Source organism: Gekko japonicus, unplaced genomic scaffold (assembly GCF_001447785.1).
Source record: "Gekko japonicus isolate JY-2015 unplaced genomic scaffold, Gekko_japonicus_V1.1 scaffold264, whole genome shotgun sequence".
Lineage (NCBI taxonomy): Eukaryota > Metazoa > Chordata > Lepidosauria > Squamata > Gekkonidae > Gekko > Gekko japonicus.
Window position 1 is genome coordinate 700,690 of NW_015162484.1, and position 19,876 is coordinate 720,565.

At 40.3% G+C, this 19,876-nt stretch overlaps 1 protein-coding gene across 1 annotated transcript in view; it reads right to left on the reverse strand.

The window, feature by feature from the left end:
* Positions 1–2,101: 2,101 nt before the first annotated feature.
* LOC107105874 (bifunctional heparan sulfate N-deacetylase/N-sulfotransferase 3) overlaps positions 2,102–19,876 on the reverse strand; it is a 104,736-nt gene continuing 86,961 nt past the window's right edge. Inside the window, exons 6-13 of the mRNA XM_015405921.1 lie at positions 16,000–16,182; positions 14,783–14,879; positions 12,480–12,603; positions 10,314–10,488; positions 8,750–8,920; positions 7,623–7,732; positions 3,716–3,818; positions 2,102–2,221 (exon numbers count right to left, since the gene is read on the reverse strand). Coding sequence (XP_015261407.1) covers positions 2,102–2,221; positions 3,716–3,818; positions 7,623–7,732; positions 8,750–8,920; positions 10,314–10,488; positions 12,480–12,603; positions 14,783–14,879; positions 16,000–16,182 — 1,083 coding nt within the window. The remainder of the gene's footprint in view (positions 2,222–3,715; positions 3,819–7,622; positions 7,733–8,749; positions 8,921–10,313; positions 10,489–12,479; positions 12,604–14,782; positions 14,880–15,999; positions 16,183–19,876) is intronic.

The following is a 19,876-nucleotide window of genomic DNA, read 5'->3' on the forward strand; positions in this document are numbered from 1 at the left end:
TGAAGGGCTAATTTTCACAAATTTGTGTCACTTATGAAAACAGAAGGCTAAAGAGGCCTCCTCATCCATGTAGTACTTCTAAATGGGGCACAATTTGGCCAGTTCTGTGTGCTGAGTTCATTGGGACATACTATTACCAATGAAAAAATGGGAACTGAAAACTGTGTGGCACAGAAAACTGTACTTCAAAGGTACATAATTTCTTTAATTTCTAGTAGCTTGGTATATTGGTTAGTGATCTAGCCATATAATTCTGACTCAAATATCAGTATAGTAAATTTGATTTATAATATTAACTAGCATTTTCTAGAAGTTTCAGTGTTCTAGTCCTTCAAAATATCACTGTAAACAATTTGAAACATTTTCAAAAACTTTGTTGGCAACTTCTCAATTTTCCCCCTTATATTAATTTTATAAGGTTTAAAAATTTAATATCTAATGTATTTCCTTGACTGGTGAACATTTTCACACATAGTAAAGACCATAAAAAAATCTGATTTGATGGTGTCTTAGCAATCAGCAGCACAGATTTAGGCATAAGGCAGTTCACATATTTGAGCCTAGTACTTTTAATATTTGGATTGTACCTCCCTCATAAAAATACTGTAGAAAAGACCAAGAGTCCAGTAGCACCTTAAAGACTAACAAAATATGTGGCAGAGTATGAGCTTTTGTGAGTCACTGCTCACTTCTTCAGATACCTTTACAAGTTTGATGAACTTCCATTCAGTACAGCTAAATGTAGTGCCTTCCATGGAGACAGATCAAGACGGGTAGCCATGTTACAGACAGGCTAACATGGCTACCCATCTTGATCTATCAAAATACTGTTTTCAGCAAGTTTCCTGTGCATTAGGTACTCTCTGTATGCGCACTGAAAACCACTGACCTTGTGGAAATGAGAGTGCTAATCTAAGAGGAAGTATGCTGTAGGGCAGGGGCTGTCGAGCACACACAAGGCTTGTTCACAGGATCCAAGCTATGAAACCCACTTGGTTCCTTTGCACATGTTCTTGTTTGCTGTATGCAAATGCACTTAGCAAAATCTTGTAAAATCTTGTTCCTGCCTGGATTTTGGAGCAGTTAAATGCCGTGATCCAACAGAGGGCAAGTGGAATGAAGAAGAAACTGTGCTTAAAGGGAGTCCTCTGTATCTAGCTTCCCTCACTGCATGCACAGTTCTGGCCCTGATCCTTGAGCACAAGACAACGGCATGTACTGAATTCATGAGGGTAGAGGGGAAATCAACAATGACAACGCTTTCCCTCTTCCAACAGTCATCTGTTAAGCAGAAGATACAGTGCTACAACCATCCTCAGATAGCTCACAATGAAACACAAATTAGATCCATAATGTAATTTCTTCTCTGCAGTGCTGCTTACTGATACAGCTCATGGTACATTTTCTCAGTAGTTGTGTACTCCAAAATAGCATGTGATTCTATTTGCGACTATATGAGTTCTTTAAATGTCTAGTTCCACATTTTGAATCAGATTGCAAAGTTGGGCATCTGTCTGGTATTTTGTGCTACATATTTTCTCATATTTTCTTTTTCTTAAAAAAAAAAACATATAAGACACATCATGGTACTCAAACAACCTGAAAACTGAACGGGCAAGCAGTGGGCTACAAAATCAACATATGTCACAATATTCTTAAACTGATAGATAGATAGATATATAATATAAAACTGTAAATATTACTGTGATTTGGATAGTTGTGTAGCTTTCCTTTTGAAGTCTAGACCAATTGTTGTTAACAATGTGTGAACAGCAGTCTCAGTCCACCCAAATTTCTCCTATGCTACCCCCACGGAAATGAATAGGAGTAAAGCAAGATCACAGCTCCTTGGTTGATTGTGCCCTATCTCTGCTTCCAGAAATGCAAAAAATTGTTAGGAAACACTGGGGGCCTCTAGATCTGTGATGCTCAAGTACACACATTTTCACAGTTCTCTTGCCAGGATATGGCAGTAACCGAATTCTTTTGTTCTCTTTTGAAGAGATATATTCCCAATAGCTTTCTAGTAGCTACTGGAGGACTTTAGGTCTGAAGACATATGAAGTGAAGAGAAGCATTCTCGACAAGCTTTCTTTCAGTGCTATCTCACTTTCTGCAGCTCCTGTCTCAACCATGATGGCAGGGGTTGTCCCAGTTTGTGTAGGAGCTTTGACAGTTCCACATTGTGATCTCTGTAGTAGCTTGACAGAAAAGCCCTGCACTGATGGGATACAAAAGCAGATATTGTTAGTTGGTAAAATGCTACAGTGGCTCTTATATGGCTCTTTTTTTTTTTTTCAAAGCACATGTAGAACTGAGGAATCACACTCCTCAGTCCAGCTCAGGACTCTGTATGCGCATGGAAGCAGACTCCAGTGTTTATTCCAAACTTCATAGGGTTTGCATGAGCAACCAGTTCCTTTCCAGTCCAACAATTGGGATGATGTACATGAATCCTTTTCCAAAAGATTAAATTCTGCTGAACAATAGAGGCAGCAGGAGGACAGGATTAACTTCACTGCAAACAGCTGATCAGTGGAATTTTGTCTGCCTTTGAAAGGGCCACAGCTGTTCCATGCATCCCCCAGTGGATTTGTGGGTGAGTTTGAATGCAACTGTTTTAAGATGGAATAAAGGAGGTGTTGTGTAGGCTTTTAATTAGGTTCGACCCTGCTAGGGGGTCTAACATTTTTCATGTCAAGAGTGGGCAAGATGGTATAAATAATTTAAGATTTGTGTACTACAGAATAGCCACTGTGGTATTTCTTATGTTCCACTAAAAGCCAGTGCATGTTTATAAACAAGAATATATGAAGCTGCCAGCCCAACCCCACTCAGACCTTACTGTTGGGTGCCCTTAAGCAACTTACTCTCCATTAGTCTAACCTACTTCACTTAGCTGTTAGGGTAAAATAAAAGAGCAGAGAACATTAGGACAGGATAAAAATGCACCAGATCAGTGGTTCTCAAAGTTTATGAATCAAACAGCTTCCATTCTCATTAGCAATTTTTCCTGGATCCCCAAACCTTCACCTTCACTGGCATACATCACACAGTCTTTTCAAAGCCTATGTGACAAGCCATGTATGCCTTGTGGAGATGCCTGTCCTGTCTCATCCTCAAAACAAAACAGTGAGAGCAACACCTGAAAAGAAAATGTACTGGGTCAAAGGCATAATGACTGCTCTCTTGTTGAAAATGTAATCATTGGTAATTGTCAGGAAGAGAGCAAACATAAAGAACATGTGGTAGTCCTTCTGCAAGAAAAGCTAGAGAGTAATTTTAGCTGGTACATTTAGGTAAATAATAAGTTGGCTAGTGTTACCTAGTATTTGGAACAACCACAATGTAACTATGCCCAACTTTACCATAATCATTTCTGAACACTATGTATATATGATCACATGGGGTTGGATACAGCCAGCTGATTTACTCAATCTTACCCAAAGTCTGTCCATAATACAGACATGGCTTAAGTGCAGGTCCCATGATTCTCAAAGTAGCCTTTTTGGTTGTCAAAGCTGACTACTTCTAACTCACAGAGTGTGAGCTAGTAAAGTTAACCACTTTTAAGTCTCTTTAATTTCAAGGAAGGAAACCCCCCCCCCCACTAAACATGACTTAGAATTTTCTCCAGTTGCAGCCAATGGAATTTTAAAGTAGTTTGTTTTGGCTTGGATCTTATCCATTTCGTATCTGAAGAATAAGGATTTACCTCAGAATCCATTGGAGGGTATTTTCTGCCTTTGCTTTTCCCAAGACATTTTGTTTTTCCTTCTTCCAGAAGCTGACACCAGAATCCTTTGTGTGAGTCAAACCTGAAACATATTGCACATTTAGACACAATTCTGGAAATGCTTTCATTTAGCGAATTAAAGGGGGGGGGGAATATAAACAGAAGTCTTATCTCACTGTTGCCTCATCAACAGCCACCAGTTCACACATTAGCCTCCCAATGGCGCTTCATGCACAGAGGCCACATGTGCCGCCAGATACTGTAGCTGCACACTGCTGGAGCATCTCCTCCCAGTTCTACCTTGCCCCATGCCCTCAGCAAAGACAAGGCTGCTGACACTGCCCACTCACTATTGTCACAGCAGTTTTGCTTTTATTTAGCAGACGGAACAAGAAAGTCACTGGCTGATTGTTTGCCTTCTTTGTTTTCTTGGCATCAGCTGCTATAGCATAAAGCTGTAAGGCAAAAAAAAAAACCACAGGTAAAAGCAGACAACTCTAGATAAGGCAAAGAAGGCAACAGCTCGATAGTGACTTTCCAATACCGCCGTTGACTAAAAACAAGACTGGCAACAATAATGAGTGGACAGCAGTGGTGCTGGCTTTCTTCTTGATGGGACAAGCAAGTGGGATAGATTGTGTGAAGGAGGGCGAAAGAAGGTCTGATAGCAATATGTGCATGTAGTGGCTGTCTGTGGTGTTGGAAGAAAGTTTTACAGCTATCATGGACTACCAAAAAGACAAAGAAGTAGGTTCTAATTGTTGTTGTTGTTGTTATTATTATTATTATTATTACAAGACGGGGACCCGCAATACTCGCGGGGGGGGGAGAAGAGCTCTGTCTCCTCCATCCCCCCCGCTCGATCTCCCCGAGGAGGCGGCGGCGAGGCCGGTCCTCCCCCCCTGGCTCCGAGGCGGAGGCGGCGAGGCCAAAAAAAAAGGTCCTCCCCCCGCCCGGCCGGCTCCGAGGAGGCGGCGAGGTCAGCACTTTCGGGGGGATTTAAACATCCCCCCGAATTTTTTTTCTACTTTTAGCATTTTTGTGCACACGTGTGCACAAACCTCCCCCTCCCCCCCAAGTGCCCCCGGAGCGCTGATTTAGCGATTCGCACTCCGGGGGCAACTTGGCTATTAGATATATAGATTGTTGTTGTTGTTGTTGTTATTATTATTATTATTATTAATTTGACTTATAGACTGCCCTCCCCCAATGGTTCAGGGCAGTGCACAACATCTCATTAAATACACACATTTGTCAGTTATTAAAACAGTAAAAACACTACCAAGTCATAAACTGATCCAGATGTCATCAAATATTAATTTATGCCCTTTCTCACATGGGGAAATCAAATCAAGCCTGAATTCTCCCTAGACGCTATAATGACCAAGTGGAGGCTATTGTATTTTGGTCACATTACTAGAAGACAAGACTCACTGGATAAGACGGTAATGCTAGGGGAAGTTGAGAGTAGGAAAAGAAGAAAGCCCAACATAAGATGGATTGACGTAATGAAGGCCATCATGGCCTTCAGTTTGCAAGATCTGAGCAAGGCTGTTAATGATACAGTGTTTTGGAGGTCATTAATTCACAGGGTCACTATAATATGGAAGCAACTTGAGGGCACGGAGCACACACAGTGGCTGTCTGAGTCAATGGCCTCTATAGCTGCACAGAGGCTTTTATACACAATTAACGCATTAAGAGACTAACACATGACCCAGTTCAGAGAAACATGAGTATTGCTTATGTAAGCCTTCCACTAGAAGACTGACATCCCCTTTACATTATCTTTGTGGCAATGGAACCTCTTCAAGGAAGTTATTTCCTGAACCATGAAGATAACATAAGAAATTTAATGCTCTGTAGAATGAGCCCATGAGGTAGCTCCTGCCACCAAGAATGCAATTCTAGTTTCTGGTTTGGTGTAGTGGTTAAGTGCACAGACTCTAATCTGGGAGAACCGGGTTTGATTCCCCACTCCTCCACATGCAGCTGCTGGATGACCTTGGGCAAGCCATAGTTCTGGCACAGCTGTTCTCGAAAAAGAGCAGTTTCTGTCAGAGCTCTCTCAGCCCCGCCTACCTCACAGGGTGTCTGTTGTGGGGAAGGGAAGGGAGTTTGTAAGCCGCTCTGAGACTCCGAATGAAGGGTGGGGTATAAATCCAATCTCTTCTTCTCTTTTTCTTATTCTTCTTCTGTGAATAATGGTCCTTGTATGGGAAAGGAGCCGGCTGCCCCATGGGCCCTTTCATGAGGCCTGAGACTCTTCCTATTACTGTTACCCGCTTTCATATAGCAAATTTAACATAAGAAGCCTCTGTGTGTATATTTTTGCATGGAGAATGTGTTTTTGATTGATTTGTATCAGTGGGAACACTAAATCTAGATGTGTTGCTATAAAGTGGTTTGAAGTGGTTTAAATGAATAAAACATGCTTGTATACTTGGAAAACATCACATATAAAATTAATGAATTCTGTGTCTAAAGAAATAAGAAGTATCCTGTTTTGGTGTTGCTGTTTGTTTTTTTTAAATCAAGTTTAAAAGTTAACTGAAATTAATTAACATAATATTACTTAATAATGTATAAAGCTAGGGGTGGCCAACCTGTATCCTTGGTGGCACAAGCAGCAGCAGGCATTACTGGCACTTATTGACAGAAGCAGGAGAGGCCCTCATGGTGCCACGGGTGGCCTGCATCCCTGCCTGCCTCTCCCAGGCTGTGCTTCTAATTAGTTCCCAGGCTTTGTAGGCAAGAGACAAAACCACACCAGGAGTGGCCGAAAAGTTTGCCGACCATCAGGTTAAGCAAAAACTATGTATGTGTTATGTCGTATGCCTGAATTACACACAAAAAAGGACACATGAGGCTAGTTTAATTCAGAGTATAATTCTGTTGGAGCCATATCAGAGCTCAGAAGAATGAGTTACTCTGAACAGTAATCTTTTAACAAATCATTCTCTGCAGCCTAGGGTAGGTAGGAAAGAAAAGCACCCTCTGGAATTAGATGTAAATAGGAATAATTCACAGCTTCCAGGTCAAGGGCTATGGTGTAAAAGAGGTTTTCAAGCTCAATAGAATTACTCTAGGGATGAATTTGAACCATTGTGTCTTTACAATGCACTTGACTTTATCTCACGGAAGATAAAGTCAGTTTTGCCACGCAGTCTACAAAAAAAGAACATCACAATTGACTGAGAGGCATTAAACACAGAACTGTCTGGGAACGAACACCATTCTTTTTTGAGACTGTCTGATGAAAACAGGCAATGGGGATCTCACACAAAGGAGCAGGCTAAGGTTATCAATCTCATTTTAAGGGCAAGTGAATAAATGTTTGAATCCAAATGGTTTTGTGTACATGACTATTTATGACATACACAGTGGGTGCTGTTTCCCGGACACTGGCCATTGTTGTGGCTTTCTAGCAAGTTAAAAGAACAGCAGCTCTTGTCCTTCCCACTTCAAGATGGTGAATCTTTTGCTGCTGACCAAAGAAGTGGAAAGGCATTCCACTCTTTCTGTCCATACAAAAGGCAGAACCAATTTCCAGAAGGCAGCCTTCGCTTTGTCCGCCTGGTAACCATTCCAGAGGAGGTCACCATAGGCATATTGAAAGCCTGAGTCACAGAAATAATATTTCTTCCCAGAGGTTGTCTACTGCTCACAGAGTTGTTATGGACTAGCTGGTCGCCTCTTATCAGCCTGGTGATGTCTTACTTAATGTGGAAATAGACCTTTTCCCATAAAAAGTAAATAGAGGGATAAAGCCTCTTTAAATTACATGTTTGGTTTCCTCCTTCCATTAGAAACGGTCTTCAAATTGCTTCTTTTTATATTATTCCGTTATGCGTACCATGTTAAATAAATCAATGAATTAACTCACGTTAGGGCTTCTGAGTAATTATAATGAGGAGTAACTCCTAGAAACTTCTGCACTTCGTCCATAACGATAGCCGGGTCATTTCTCAGTTGCTGCCCATCAATAATTAGTAACTGCAAAAAAAAAAAAGTGCCATGAATAATGTATTTAAAATTCATTATACGTCAAACTTCAAACTCATTTTTCCCCACGTATCTGAAACTCAGTTTTTAAGAGAGGAGCCCCAGGGATTGGTAATAAGTCCATTCATATTTATCATATTTAATGATCTAGGAGAGAGGTAAATGGCTCACTAATTAAATCTGAAATGCTATTAAATTGGAAGCTGCTTGGGATACCAGTGATGACAGAGATATAAAGCTAAAAGACCTGGAGAAATTAGAACTAACAGTAGGAAACTGAATGCGATTTGCCCTGAAAAATGCAATCAAATGTGGCTTGGGGGAAAAAAAAAGTAAACTATAAAACATATCTTTTCCCCTTATCAGTGAGTTTGGTGACAACGTCAAAAGCAGAACAGGGAATTCAGTTTTTCTGGGCATGAGCCATTCTTTAATTGCTTTTTATCCTCTGTGATTATCACAGGTGAACAACTCCCAGGAGAATCAGTTGGACTGCCAAACTCAGAGCTAAGAAACCAAGCTTCATGTCAAGTCTACACCGTGAATCACTGACACTTTGTATTGGACACTATCTTAGATGAACACTGAAGAAGAACAGCAAACAGGAGACTGCTAATGACTTCTCACATAAAATCTTACCAAACAATTCAGTGTTGCTGGGATCTCAGTGGGATTTATAGGGACACGAGAAGTAAAAGATTTAAATACAAACTGAGAAGAAAAGTTACTGTGGCCTCTTAAGCGGAGGCATTGCTCAAATGTGGCTGGCATTCTTTGATCAGTTCAGTGAGGCAATGATACTGATCTTTTAGTAATGAAGCCACTGCTACCTGAGATATGCAAAAGGTCCAGATGATTGTTCAGACATGGTTTGGGATGAACAGGATGACATTCTACATTCAAAAGCAATTCCATAAAGAGCAACATTCCATAGCAAAAGAAAAACTGAAACAAGCAATACTCACTCAAATAGGTATGGGATATATTTCAGAAATGATTGTTATTTACCTGATAAGGTGGAAAGTAAGCTAGCCATCTTTCAATATGGGTGGCGTACCATCCAGGTATTAGACATTTCTTCTGGAGAGCCTTAAGCTCTGCTGAAGCATGATGACCAGCAGTGATCACTTGATAGAAGGTAAACTTTAGAGCAGCAGGGTCCTTGTGTGACCGTTGATGCTGGAAAAATAATATGTTGAAGAAACAAAAACTGTTATGCAGGGTGGCCAGGTTACAGTCTTAAAAGATATTTACTTTTTAATGTTTTTGCCAAGAAAAATATTGGATTAAATCATAGGGAACAATGACTTGGATCCCATGTACAAGTTCTTCTATGCATGCTAGAATCCTCTGCTATAGAGCACAGTTCTTCTTCATCTAACACTTCCATTTGCTCAAGGTCAATGCTTTTCAGTGAGCCCTTGTGCAAACAGACATGCTAGCAGAAGAACAATTGTATACCATGGTAGAGGCAGTCTAGCAGGCAAAAAACTCGTTGGTATCTTTCCATTATACAGAAGTATGTAATATATTAAACATCACATCTGTACTAAAAAATTAAAAGAAAGGATCACCAAGTCTTCAGGAACAGGTAGTTTCTTCTAAAATTTTGATTTAGAAATTATTTAACAGCAAATTTGAACAGTTTTATATTTCAGACTCTAATCTCTCCTTATATATAATTGAGTAGTGGGTGCCAAAATTCTAATTCTAAAATGCACTCCCTTAGTGTATGGCTGATGGCACTGCTCCTCAGCATATATCGCCACCAATCAGAAGGCAAAGCCCGGGTCCCGCCCACACCACAACTGCTGTGACAACCTGGTCTTTTGCATATGGAAGCTGATTGGACTTCAGTCCATTCCACACCTCAAACTCCCCCCCCCGCAAGGCAGTTGGAATTTTCAGTTGCATAACATACCTCATAGGGGAGAGGAGAATGGGTAACAATGGTTACCACTCTCCAGGTGAGGGCTACAGATAACTCAAACATACAAATGCTCTTCAGGTAGCAGACATCAGTCCCTCTGGAGAAAACAGTGGACTCTGTCATTAAACCCTGCTGAGGTCGCCACAGGAAACTGACACTGTTTGCCCAAAGCCAGAGCACTCTCCCAGAGCCTCTTTCTAGATCCCGTTGTATTTATTTCCGCAACGGGCATTATTTCTAGTTAGGGTATATAGTGTATGTGTCCTAACTGAACGATCCTATGCAGAGTTACTGAAGACTATGCCTATCGATTTAAATGAATATGGACTGGAGTAACTTTACATAGAATTGCCCTGTTAAGAAAGTAAACGCAAATCATTTGGTGGTGGTGGTGGAAAGTGCCATCAAGTTGCAGCTGACTTATGGTGATCCCATTGGGTTTTCAAGGCAAGAGTCATTTAGAGGTGGTTTGCCACTGCCTGCTTCTGTGTAGTGACCTTGGAATTCCTTGGTGGTCTCCCATCCATATTCTAACCAGGGCCAACCCTGCTTAGCTTCCAAGATCTGGCGAGATTGGGCTAACCTGGACTATCCAGGTCAGGGCCATATTAATATAGAACCTGTACGATTTAAATCTTTTACCTGATACCAAGAGTATGCTCGATCTGATGGGTCAATGAGAATGGTAATGATTTTTGCCTTGGGAATCAAAGAAGCTGCTCGCTTTGGGGCTTCCTCAGAATGAAAATAGTTGGCACTCTTCTCAAAGAGAAAGTCAGTAGTGACATTAGATGGCACAGGGAAGAATTCCATGTACCTACAAAAAGAATAGGTTCATTAGAACTGTTCTGAAGTTGTAAGCCCTGTGCAGAAAGGAAGTGATGTTGAATACATTAAATATACTGTTCCTAGCAAACACAATATACTCGCTACATTTTTACATGCTTGAAGCCATCAATGCCATTGTCAAACAGACACACTTTTGAGTTGTTTGCTAAACAGCAAAAAAAGGTTACAAAGGCACCTTCTCTCTCTGTTCATCTGGTCTTATCTTTGATAGTGACTTTAGAGTAGGAAATTTTGTTTGAGTGAGCTGTCTTGTATTAGATGTAGGCTTGCCTTAAGGTGCCTTTGGTTCAGGTTGTAGTGGTAGAAAAGAACAACTGTCTGTTATGAACTCTGACATCTAGCAAACCTGGTTAGGGTGAACAATGTATGCCATTGCCTAGAAATCAATACATACTCAGTTTCTATGTCTGCTTTCACCACTGTAGACATATTGATTCACTGACAGAGCTATAGGCTGTCCAGTATTAGACTTGCTAAATGTTAGAATCCATGGTAGACAGTTTGGATTTGTCCTTAAAAGGAACACCTGAGAAATCTCAGTGTATTGGATCCAAGGGTCCCTTTCTGAGAATGAAAAGAGTGACTTCTATTGATTTTCCCTATCCTACTGCAGCAAGGCTTGCAGAAAACGAATTAGCAACTTTAGCTGTACCTATTTGCCTCTGGTTCTGCTGATGAATTAGCAACTTTTCAGGAAATGTTTGCGGCTGTACCTATTTGCCTCTGGTTCTGCTGACGAGTAATACAAGTGAAACATGTAAAGTATGGGTAAAGTGATTACTCTCACATAAGAAGAGCCACTCTGGACTAGACCAGTGGTCCATCTAGTCCAGCTTCCTGTCTCCCACAGTGGCCAACCAGTTCCCCTGGAGGCCCAACAGCCGGGCACAGAGGCCAAGACTGTACCCTGATGTTGCCTCCTGGCACTGGGATTCTGCTTCTGAATGTGGAGGCTCCCCTCAGTCACCATGGCTAGTAGCCACTGATAAGACTCCTCCTCCATTAATCCCTTTTTAAAGTTTTCTATTCCTGAAGCCATCACTACACCCCCTAGCAGTGAACTCCAAAGTTTATTCACTTTCTGTGTAAAGAAGTATTTCCTTTTGTCTGTCCTGAATCTACTACCCATCAGATTCATTTGATGCCCTCGAGTTCTAGTATTTCGGGGGAGAGAGATAAATTTATCTTAATTCTCTCCATCCCATGCATAATTTTATAAATTTCTATCATGGCCTCCCCCCATCGCCTCTTTTCTAAACTGAAAAGTCCCAGACTCTTCAGCCTTTCCTAACATTTGTTCTTCCTGGTTTTTAACTATATGTTATAACATGAATGGAACAGCTGTTGTTCCGTGGTAGAGCTCATGCTTTAGTGGGTACAGAAGGTCTCAAGCTAGCTCCTGGGCACTGCCAATTGAAGGATCTCACGTAGTAGACACTGGGGAAAACCCTTTTCTGACTAAGACTCTTGAAAATTGCTGCCAGTCTAAGTAGACAATAATGAGCGATGTGAACCAATGGTCTTGCAGTGCCATGTATTCTTTATAAAGAAACACCAACGGTTGTGGAAATCAAAGAAATATAGCAGTATCTCTTTTCTGTTTGCTACCTTATTAAACAAATGTCAAATTGCTTAAAGGGTTGTCTATAGACTCAGAACTGTAGCTGTTTGGAAAGTGGCTTTCCATTCAAAGTACACTGACATTTTAATGAGAGTTCTTCTTGCTCAATTAGAAATATTTCATTGTTGAAGATTTACAGGTGTTTTCTGTCAGCAAAAGGAGGGGAAAAACCCACTCAGGTAGATATTTATTGTATTTGCATGCACTTGGTTTTTAGAAGAGCAATTAAAGCCCATTTTAATTTGCATATATACACTCACATTAGGTATGGTCATGCCATTTTTTTGTATTGTGCACAATATAGAAATTTTTAGATTTATACTAGTAACCCATCTTACCAATCAATCCCCCTGTGGTAGTTATTTCTATTAAAGAACTGTACCTCCTCAAAGGTTTTGGGGCTGGGGGAGTTACTAATGATGGAAGGATGCATAATCAGGAACAAATACAAAGCAGTTGTGCCTGTAAAGAGAACAAAAGTCCAGAAGTTGAAACAAAACAATAAATCCTGATTTCAGAAGTAGACCCCTTGTTTTGAAACTTTTCAGATTTTCACCCCATTTACACCAGCAAAGAACTAAAAAAGCTCACAGAACCATATATAAAGAACCATATACTCTCTTCGAGGAACACAAACAAGCACTGTCTGAATTAAGTTTTCTTGGGTCACTGCTGAACTGAATCTTATTTCAGCAGCAGCTGATCAGCAGTATCTACACTGAAAATATCTGAAGAGTCACCCAATTGTGTTGCAAGAAGGTACACTACTTTAAAGGAGAGCAAATGTTCCCATCAAAACTTAGGATATAAAAATTTCATCTTGTGATCTATTATCATGGTTATGTCATATTGGCTAAACTTATCTTTCCTTCAGCCCCCATCGTCATCTTCTTGGTTGACAAGGATTATTACCAAAGGATTATTACCAAATACTGGCCACTTCTTGGAGATACTGAAGGGTGCCAACTTATACCCAGGATAGGTTATAGGAGGACTAAATCTCTTAAAGACATCATAGTTAGATCAGATATAAGGGAGGATATGACTCAATTTGTAGGGCATAGACGTTGTTTGAAAAGTAAAGCCTGCAAGGTAATGTGGGAAAGTGACAATTTCATCTTAAATGGCATAACTGTGTATAGTAATGCAAGTTCTACTTGTGAAAGTGCCTTTGTTGTGTATTTTATCCAGTGTGATTGTTTAAAGTTATACATTGGAAGTATCACCAGACCATTGAAATTAAGAATTATGGAACACATTACAAGAAATAAACGTCAAATAAGGGAAGAACCACTTACAGAGCATTTTGCCTCTCAAAACCACAAAGATCAGTTTAGATGTGGTGTGCTCTTTGTTGCAGACTCGAAACACCCATTGGCTATGAAGGAATTACTTCGCCAGGAACACAGGTGGATCTTTAAATTAAACAGCTTGATCCCTAATGGTTTAAATACTGATTTTGATTTAAGTTGTTTCTTATAAAATTCTGTAAACAAGTAGGTTATTTCAGGTCAGTTTTCCTTCCTTTGGTTTACCCACCAGTTTATTAGAAACTTCATTCTTAGAAATAAAAATATAAAATAGGATATTATGGACTGATGTAAGTTGTGTCAGAATATTGTGACTCCAGATTGTCAGTACATACTTAATGGCATATGTTGTGTGTTAATCACCACCACTATTGCAGAAGCCTAATCGGCAGAAAGAGAACCTATCAGTGGAGTGAATGGAAAACTAGTGAAGGAGAATTCTTGAAACTCTATTTCAGTGAGTATGTATGTACTGACAACTGGGGATAACAGTTAATATGTTGTAATATAGTAAATATGACATAGAAATATAATTTTCAGTTCACAGCTAAAGAGTACCAGCTATCTGAAGAAGCGTACCGTGAACGTGGCAGTGAAGCCAGCCGTGTACAGCTGTACTCACATATGACGTGGAACTATTGCACTCCTGAAGTTTTTTATACAAAGGAATTGTGGACTAATAGTATTCCCCCTTTGTATCAAGTACTTTTTGTTCCTAGCTCTGTAAAAAAAAATATATATAAGGGTTCTTTAACAAAGATTTCGAAATGTTTCAATTGTTTCATACAATATAATTGTTGTGCTTATGTTTGTAATTCATTCACAGAGTGTCTTTATATTTATACAATCTCCCATCGTCAGCTTGGCTTTCAGCTTTTCTGTTTTCCACACTTGGCTCTGTTACTAGGGAAGATTTTGTTGTCAATCTACATTTCTGGTTGTTCTCAAGCGGGTCTTGCACACATAATTGTCTGACAATACGGCACGGTTGTGAAATTTTCCATTGAGATTTAAAACAAACAAACAAACAAACATAAAGCATATATGAGAGTGGCAGGCAAGTGCCTGCACAGAGGCACAGATATTGGATAGGTAAATAACACAGTACTTGGCGAACTTGGGACAGTCTTTCTGGTTCGGTATATATATTTTTAGAATTCAATAACAAATCTGAAACAGACACATTAGCGTGTGGGCTCTGTGAAGCAACACAAGTGCAAGTTTGTGCCATATTGTCTCCTTGGGGTTACAGTGCAGAAAAGCCCTAATTCACTGTTGTTGCCAGATAATCTTTTCTCTACCAAGCTCCTTAAAATACAATATACACTTACCAGTTTTCTGGGGTCCTATAACGAGGAATTTTGGTAAACGATCACAAGTTTTTTCTTTGGACCAGATATCTCTGTGCCGCTTGTCATCACAGGGATTCTAAATTGCGGAAGAGAAAATAAAACCACCAACACTGTACTTGTTTTTGTTCATTATTGGCCTACCCTTAGCTAAATTGTCTAGTTCTGAATGCATGTTGCAAGGAAAGTAAAAAGCACACACTCCTATTGACACATAGAAGCTTTCTATTGACATTTCAACAATACAGGCAAAATAAAAATAGCTATGTATTATATTTTATTCACTATAACCTTTATATACATTTATCTGCTTACTACATACATGGAACAATTAAAATGTAGTATTTCAATTCAATAAAGGTGAGAATGTAAAGGTTTCAGTTTGTTCCACTCTCTTCAGTCATTCAGAGTGGATTCAACTTGTTTTGAATTCACTTGTTTTATGATTTTGCTTTAAAGAAAATATTACTGTTGTTATTGCACCAAACTATGTTAAGAATTTAGTAGATTATAGTTTAAAGAAAATCAGGTGGCAGAAGTACACTGAATTTGTTGATTGTATCTCACTTTCAGCCCTGACCTGGATAGTTCAGGCTAGCCTGATCTTGTCAGATCTCAGAAGCTAAGCAGGGTCAGCCCTGGATCGTATTTGGATGGGAGACCCCCAAGGAATACCAGGGTCGTGACGCAGAGGGCAGGCAATGGCAAACCACCTCTGTTAGTCTCTTGCTTTAAAAACCCTACGGGGCTGTCATAAGTCAGCTGTGACTTGATGGCAAACCCCCCAACATCCTCGCTATCAACATATCTGGACATGTCAACTGCAAGATTTTTTTTTTAAATTGCCTTTCTGTAAATTCTTTTTTCTAGTCTGTCTTAAATCAAGAAGGATGTACAGTTATGTATCTTTATTATATACCCTGCTACACTGTATGAAATATCTTATTCCGTTATTAAGAAACAGAGAGATAGAACAATAAGGCACAATAAAAGTACTATTAACTATATGTAACAGTTAATCAGCAAACCGAGTATGTGTTTAACAACCAGATGGAGATAAATAACCCACTATTAAAAATATTAGAATTTTTACAATCTTTGGCTTAGGATACAGTATGCAACATAATTTGATGGCACAGAAAGTTAAGCAAATTGCCTACTGCAGTACTCCCTGTCATAATCCTCTTTAGTCATCTTACCTGCCAAAGAGGGTCCCTTTGTTCAGGGAACAGCTCAAAGTACTTGTGAGCCAGCTGAACAGGAGGCAGAGTCTGCAGCTTCAGGTTGGTCCAACTCTGAACAAAATTGGCCAGATTGACAAATGTGTACAAACCCAAGCGATCGTTCCCATAGTTGGACAAGTGAGTCATGAAGATACTGATCTTTAAAACAAAAGATAGGTGGGTTTTTTGCTTTTTTATCACTAGATGGCAGTGAAGACACAGGGAAGATACTATTCTACATTCTTTGCTGTTAAAACTGATAAAGATGTTTACAGCAAACAAGATACCCACATTCTTAATTACTTTTAAATCTTGTTATTTCACACTGGAGATGACAAGCGCCTTTTCATTTATCAGTCTGTGAGTCTTACAAATTTTGTGCATCCTTGCTAGAGGTATGCCTCAAAGAAATTTCCTACTACCATTTCTGTATCACCTGGTGACTCTGTTGTTGATCATGCTGCTCAAATTGGCTATTCAGTATACTGCATCATGTGACACATACACCCAGGAGAATCAATGAAATGCCAGGGGAGAGCATACATCGATACTACATGCAGATCAAAAACTGTGAAAGAAACACCACAATTTGAAACTGCGATGGATGGAGATTGCAAACTTCAGTCCCTTTCATACAGGCTCTGTAATCCACTTTGGCTTCTGAAGGCAAACACGTCACACCTTTTATGGATAAAATACTGTCTTCCCACAGTTAATGAAGCCTTAATCTGGGTTTTCCAAAACTTATTTTGATCTTTTTTGTTGCGTTTTATCCTTAAGGTGTGTGATACCTTTAAAAAAATCTGTTTGCCTAAACAGGGCTGCGAAGTCACACACACTAAATAATCCACTTTCAATCTACTTTCCAACTGGATTTTGACAGTTCACACAGTAAAATCCAGCTGGAAAGTGTACAAAAATTGGATTGAAAGTGGATTATTTAGTGTGTGTGACCACAGCTCAGGTATGTCTAAGGAGCCTGTATGAAAGGGACCTTCAAGGGAAAAATAAAATCTCCCAGTAGCCCTTTTCAATTGTTACATTTTGGGCACTCCGACGTGACGTATCAGGAAAGCATGCTATGTGTGATCCTCCCAAGATGTGTGTGTGTGTGTGACCAGGACAATAAATTACATGTAACTGGAAATGCAGGTTTGTTGCAGTTAGTTGTGCAGGCTTGGTAATATGCATGCTGACCCGTTCACACAAAATCATGACCACACATCTTGGGAGGCTCACTCACAGCACGCTCCCCTGATACATCAGGTAGGAGTGCCTCAAATGTAACAACTGAAAAAGGCGAATGTCTTCCTATTTTACAAAGATTTTTTACTGTGTACAACCAATATGCTCTGCTGGGATATGCTGCTCTTTTCGGCTTGTCCTGTAGATGGAGGCCTGAGGACAGTCTGCCCCTACTGGCTGCAAGGTGCTTGGGGGGGTCAACAGTGGGAGGGCTTCTAATGTCCTGGCCCCACTGCTGGACCTCCTGATGGCACCTGGTATTTCTGGCCACTGTGTGACACAGAGTGTTGGACTGGATGGGCCTTTGGCCTGATCCAACATTGGCATCTCTTATGTTCTTAAGTTAAGGTGGGGCAAGCATGCTGCAGGCTTCTAGTGACCTGTGCCACTGTGGCTTAATGACATCATTCACTGATGAAAGAGTTCCATGCACAGCACCTGCCCCCCTATTGGACAACATCATCTCTTTCCTCTTGCCTGTGTTTGCTTCTTGGCAGTGGAAGCCATGGTGCTGTTCCCATACTCTCAAATATATAGCAGCGCACATCCACACAGGCTGCTGTTTGTAGATTTCCTTTCACTTCCCTCTGCTGAAATCTGAGGCACCAAAAATATGTGTTATTTGAAGTGGGGTGGGGACCAAGACCATAATGCTCTGGTTGTTATTGACCGAGAAATCTTGTGTTGTGCTGCACAGTGTCAATAAAAACCAGGAGAGCAGACTGGGCTCCCAAGGCTGACATAAGAGGACATGAAGTTAGTCATTATGATGCAATGAAATGTTTTCTAGAAAATGTTCAGTTGCTGCAAATGACTGGAGGAATGCATCCAATGCCAATAACAGATGAAAAGCTGGGTAAGGGGAAGAAAACAGATGAAAAGATGCAAACAGACTAAATGTTGCTGTGGAAAATTATCTACATATTAATGTTTCTGGAGAATAAGCCAACACAATTCATATAAATCCATTGAAAAGCAAAATATAGTTGATAGACTCATAGCACTAAAAAGGAACTGGGAATGACTGAGTTACCCTCCGGTGAAAGCATAATACAGGACAGTCTTCATGTAAGCAGCCTTATTTATATATTTATTCTTCATTGTGAATGATCACAACTCACAAGGAAATCCTGAATAGGGTAACACCCCTCAAAGGACACTGGCTCCAATGGGCTTAGAAGGGTTCAGTCCTAAGCAGAGTTGCATCCCGAGCAAAGAAGGAAGAAGAAGAAGAAGAAGAAGAAGAAGAAGAAGAAGAAGAAGAAGAAGAAGAAGAAGAAGAAGAAGAAGAAGAAGAAGAAGAAGAAGAGATTGGATTTATACCCTGCCCTTCACTACCCAAAGGAGTCTCAGAGCAACTTACAAACTCCTTTCCCTTCCCCTCCCTACAACAGACACCCTGTGAGGTAGGTGGGGCTGAGAGAGCTCTTTCCAGAACTGTCCTTGAGAGAACAGCTCTGACAGAACTATGGCTTGCCCAAGGTCATCCAGCAGGTGCAAGTGGAGGAGTGGGGAATCAAACCCAGTTGTCCCAGATTAGAGTCCACGCACTTAACTACTACACCATACTACGGTAGCTCTCAAGAGGAAGAGTATTTGCTGTTATTCACAACTAATTTCATATTATAATATGCATTGACGGCTATGGGGAGTTCATTTTCTTACCAGAACTTGGGTCTCATTCTCTTCTGGATATGGGAATAATATAGGGCTGGTCTATATGTCAGGGGAGTTCTGAAAGGAACTATGCTAGAGTGGCAAAACAGTAACCTTTGACTATACACAGCTACTTGTTTTCTTTTACTATTTATTTCTTTTTGATTGGGAAAAGCAGGAAGCAAGGTGGCACAATCCAGTGCAGCCACTGTGATCATGGACATGCCGTTTTCACTCCATTTCCAATTTCTGTTGGAATAATATAGTGGTTATTTCTGCACCTCTGGTCTAGGGTACCATGTCAGGGTTCAGTGGGACAAAATTAATAGATATGCCAGATGCCAGATGAGATTTGAAAATCTGGTCATGAACATATAGAAGAGTTAATTTCTTATTTTTTAATATTTGCTTTGGTTCTTTATACCTCATAACTAAAGATAAAGTTACTCCTGAGTAGTAATCATATATGTCCAGAAATACAAAGGAGGGGAGCCATACTTATCCCAGAAGTGTTCCGAGGGCAAACAGTATGTTAACAGGTTACTTCTGCCAAGATCTTTCTGCAACCTTCCCTTTCCTTTTAGGGTTTCTGCACTATTTAGATTCATTGATCTACACTAAAGGTCAATCCCTGGCTGAGGCACCGTGGGTCTGAGAATCGGTGTGGCCACTACTCTCAACGGATTCACTTTCTTACTTGTAGTTTTCAGAACAGTTTGAACACTGTCATAGAGGAAAACTTCTAGAGAAACAATTTAACTTCAACTGTTATTTACATTCTCTCCGGTGGAGGGAAGTTGGGGGGGGGTGTAGTTGGTAGGAGCCTGCATGAACAGAATAGGTTTTGAGTGGGCTGAAGTTTAACTTAAAGCACCATCACATTTAAAGGGCGAATAGACTAATGGGTACCTGCTACTAGAGTGGGGGGGCACCCAGCCCTGTGTTGCAGCGG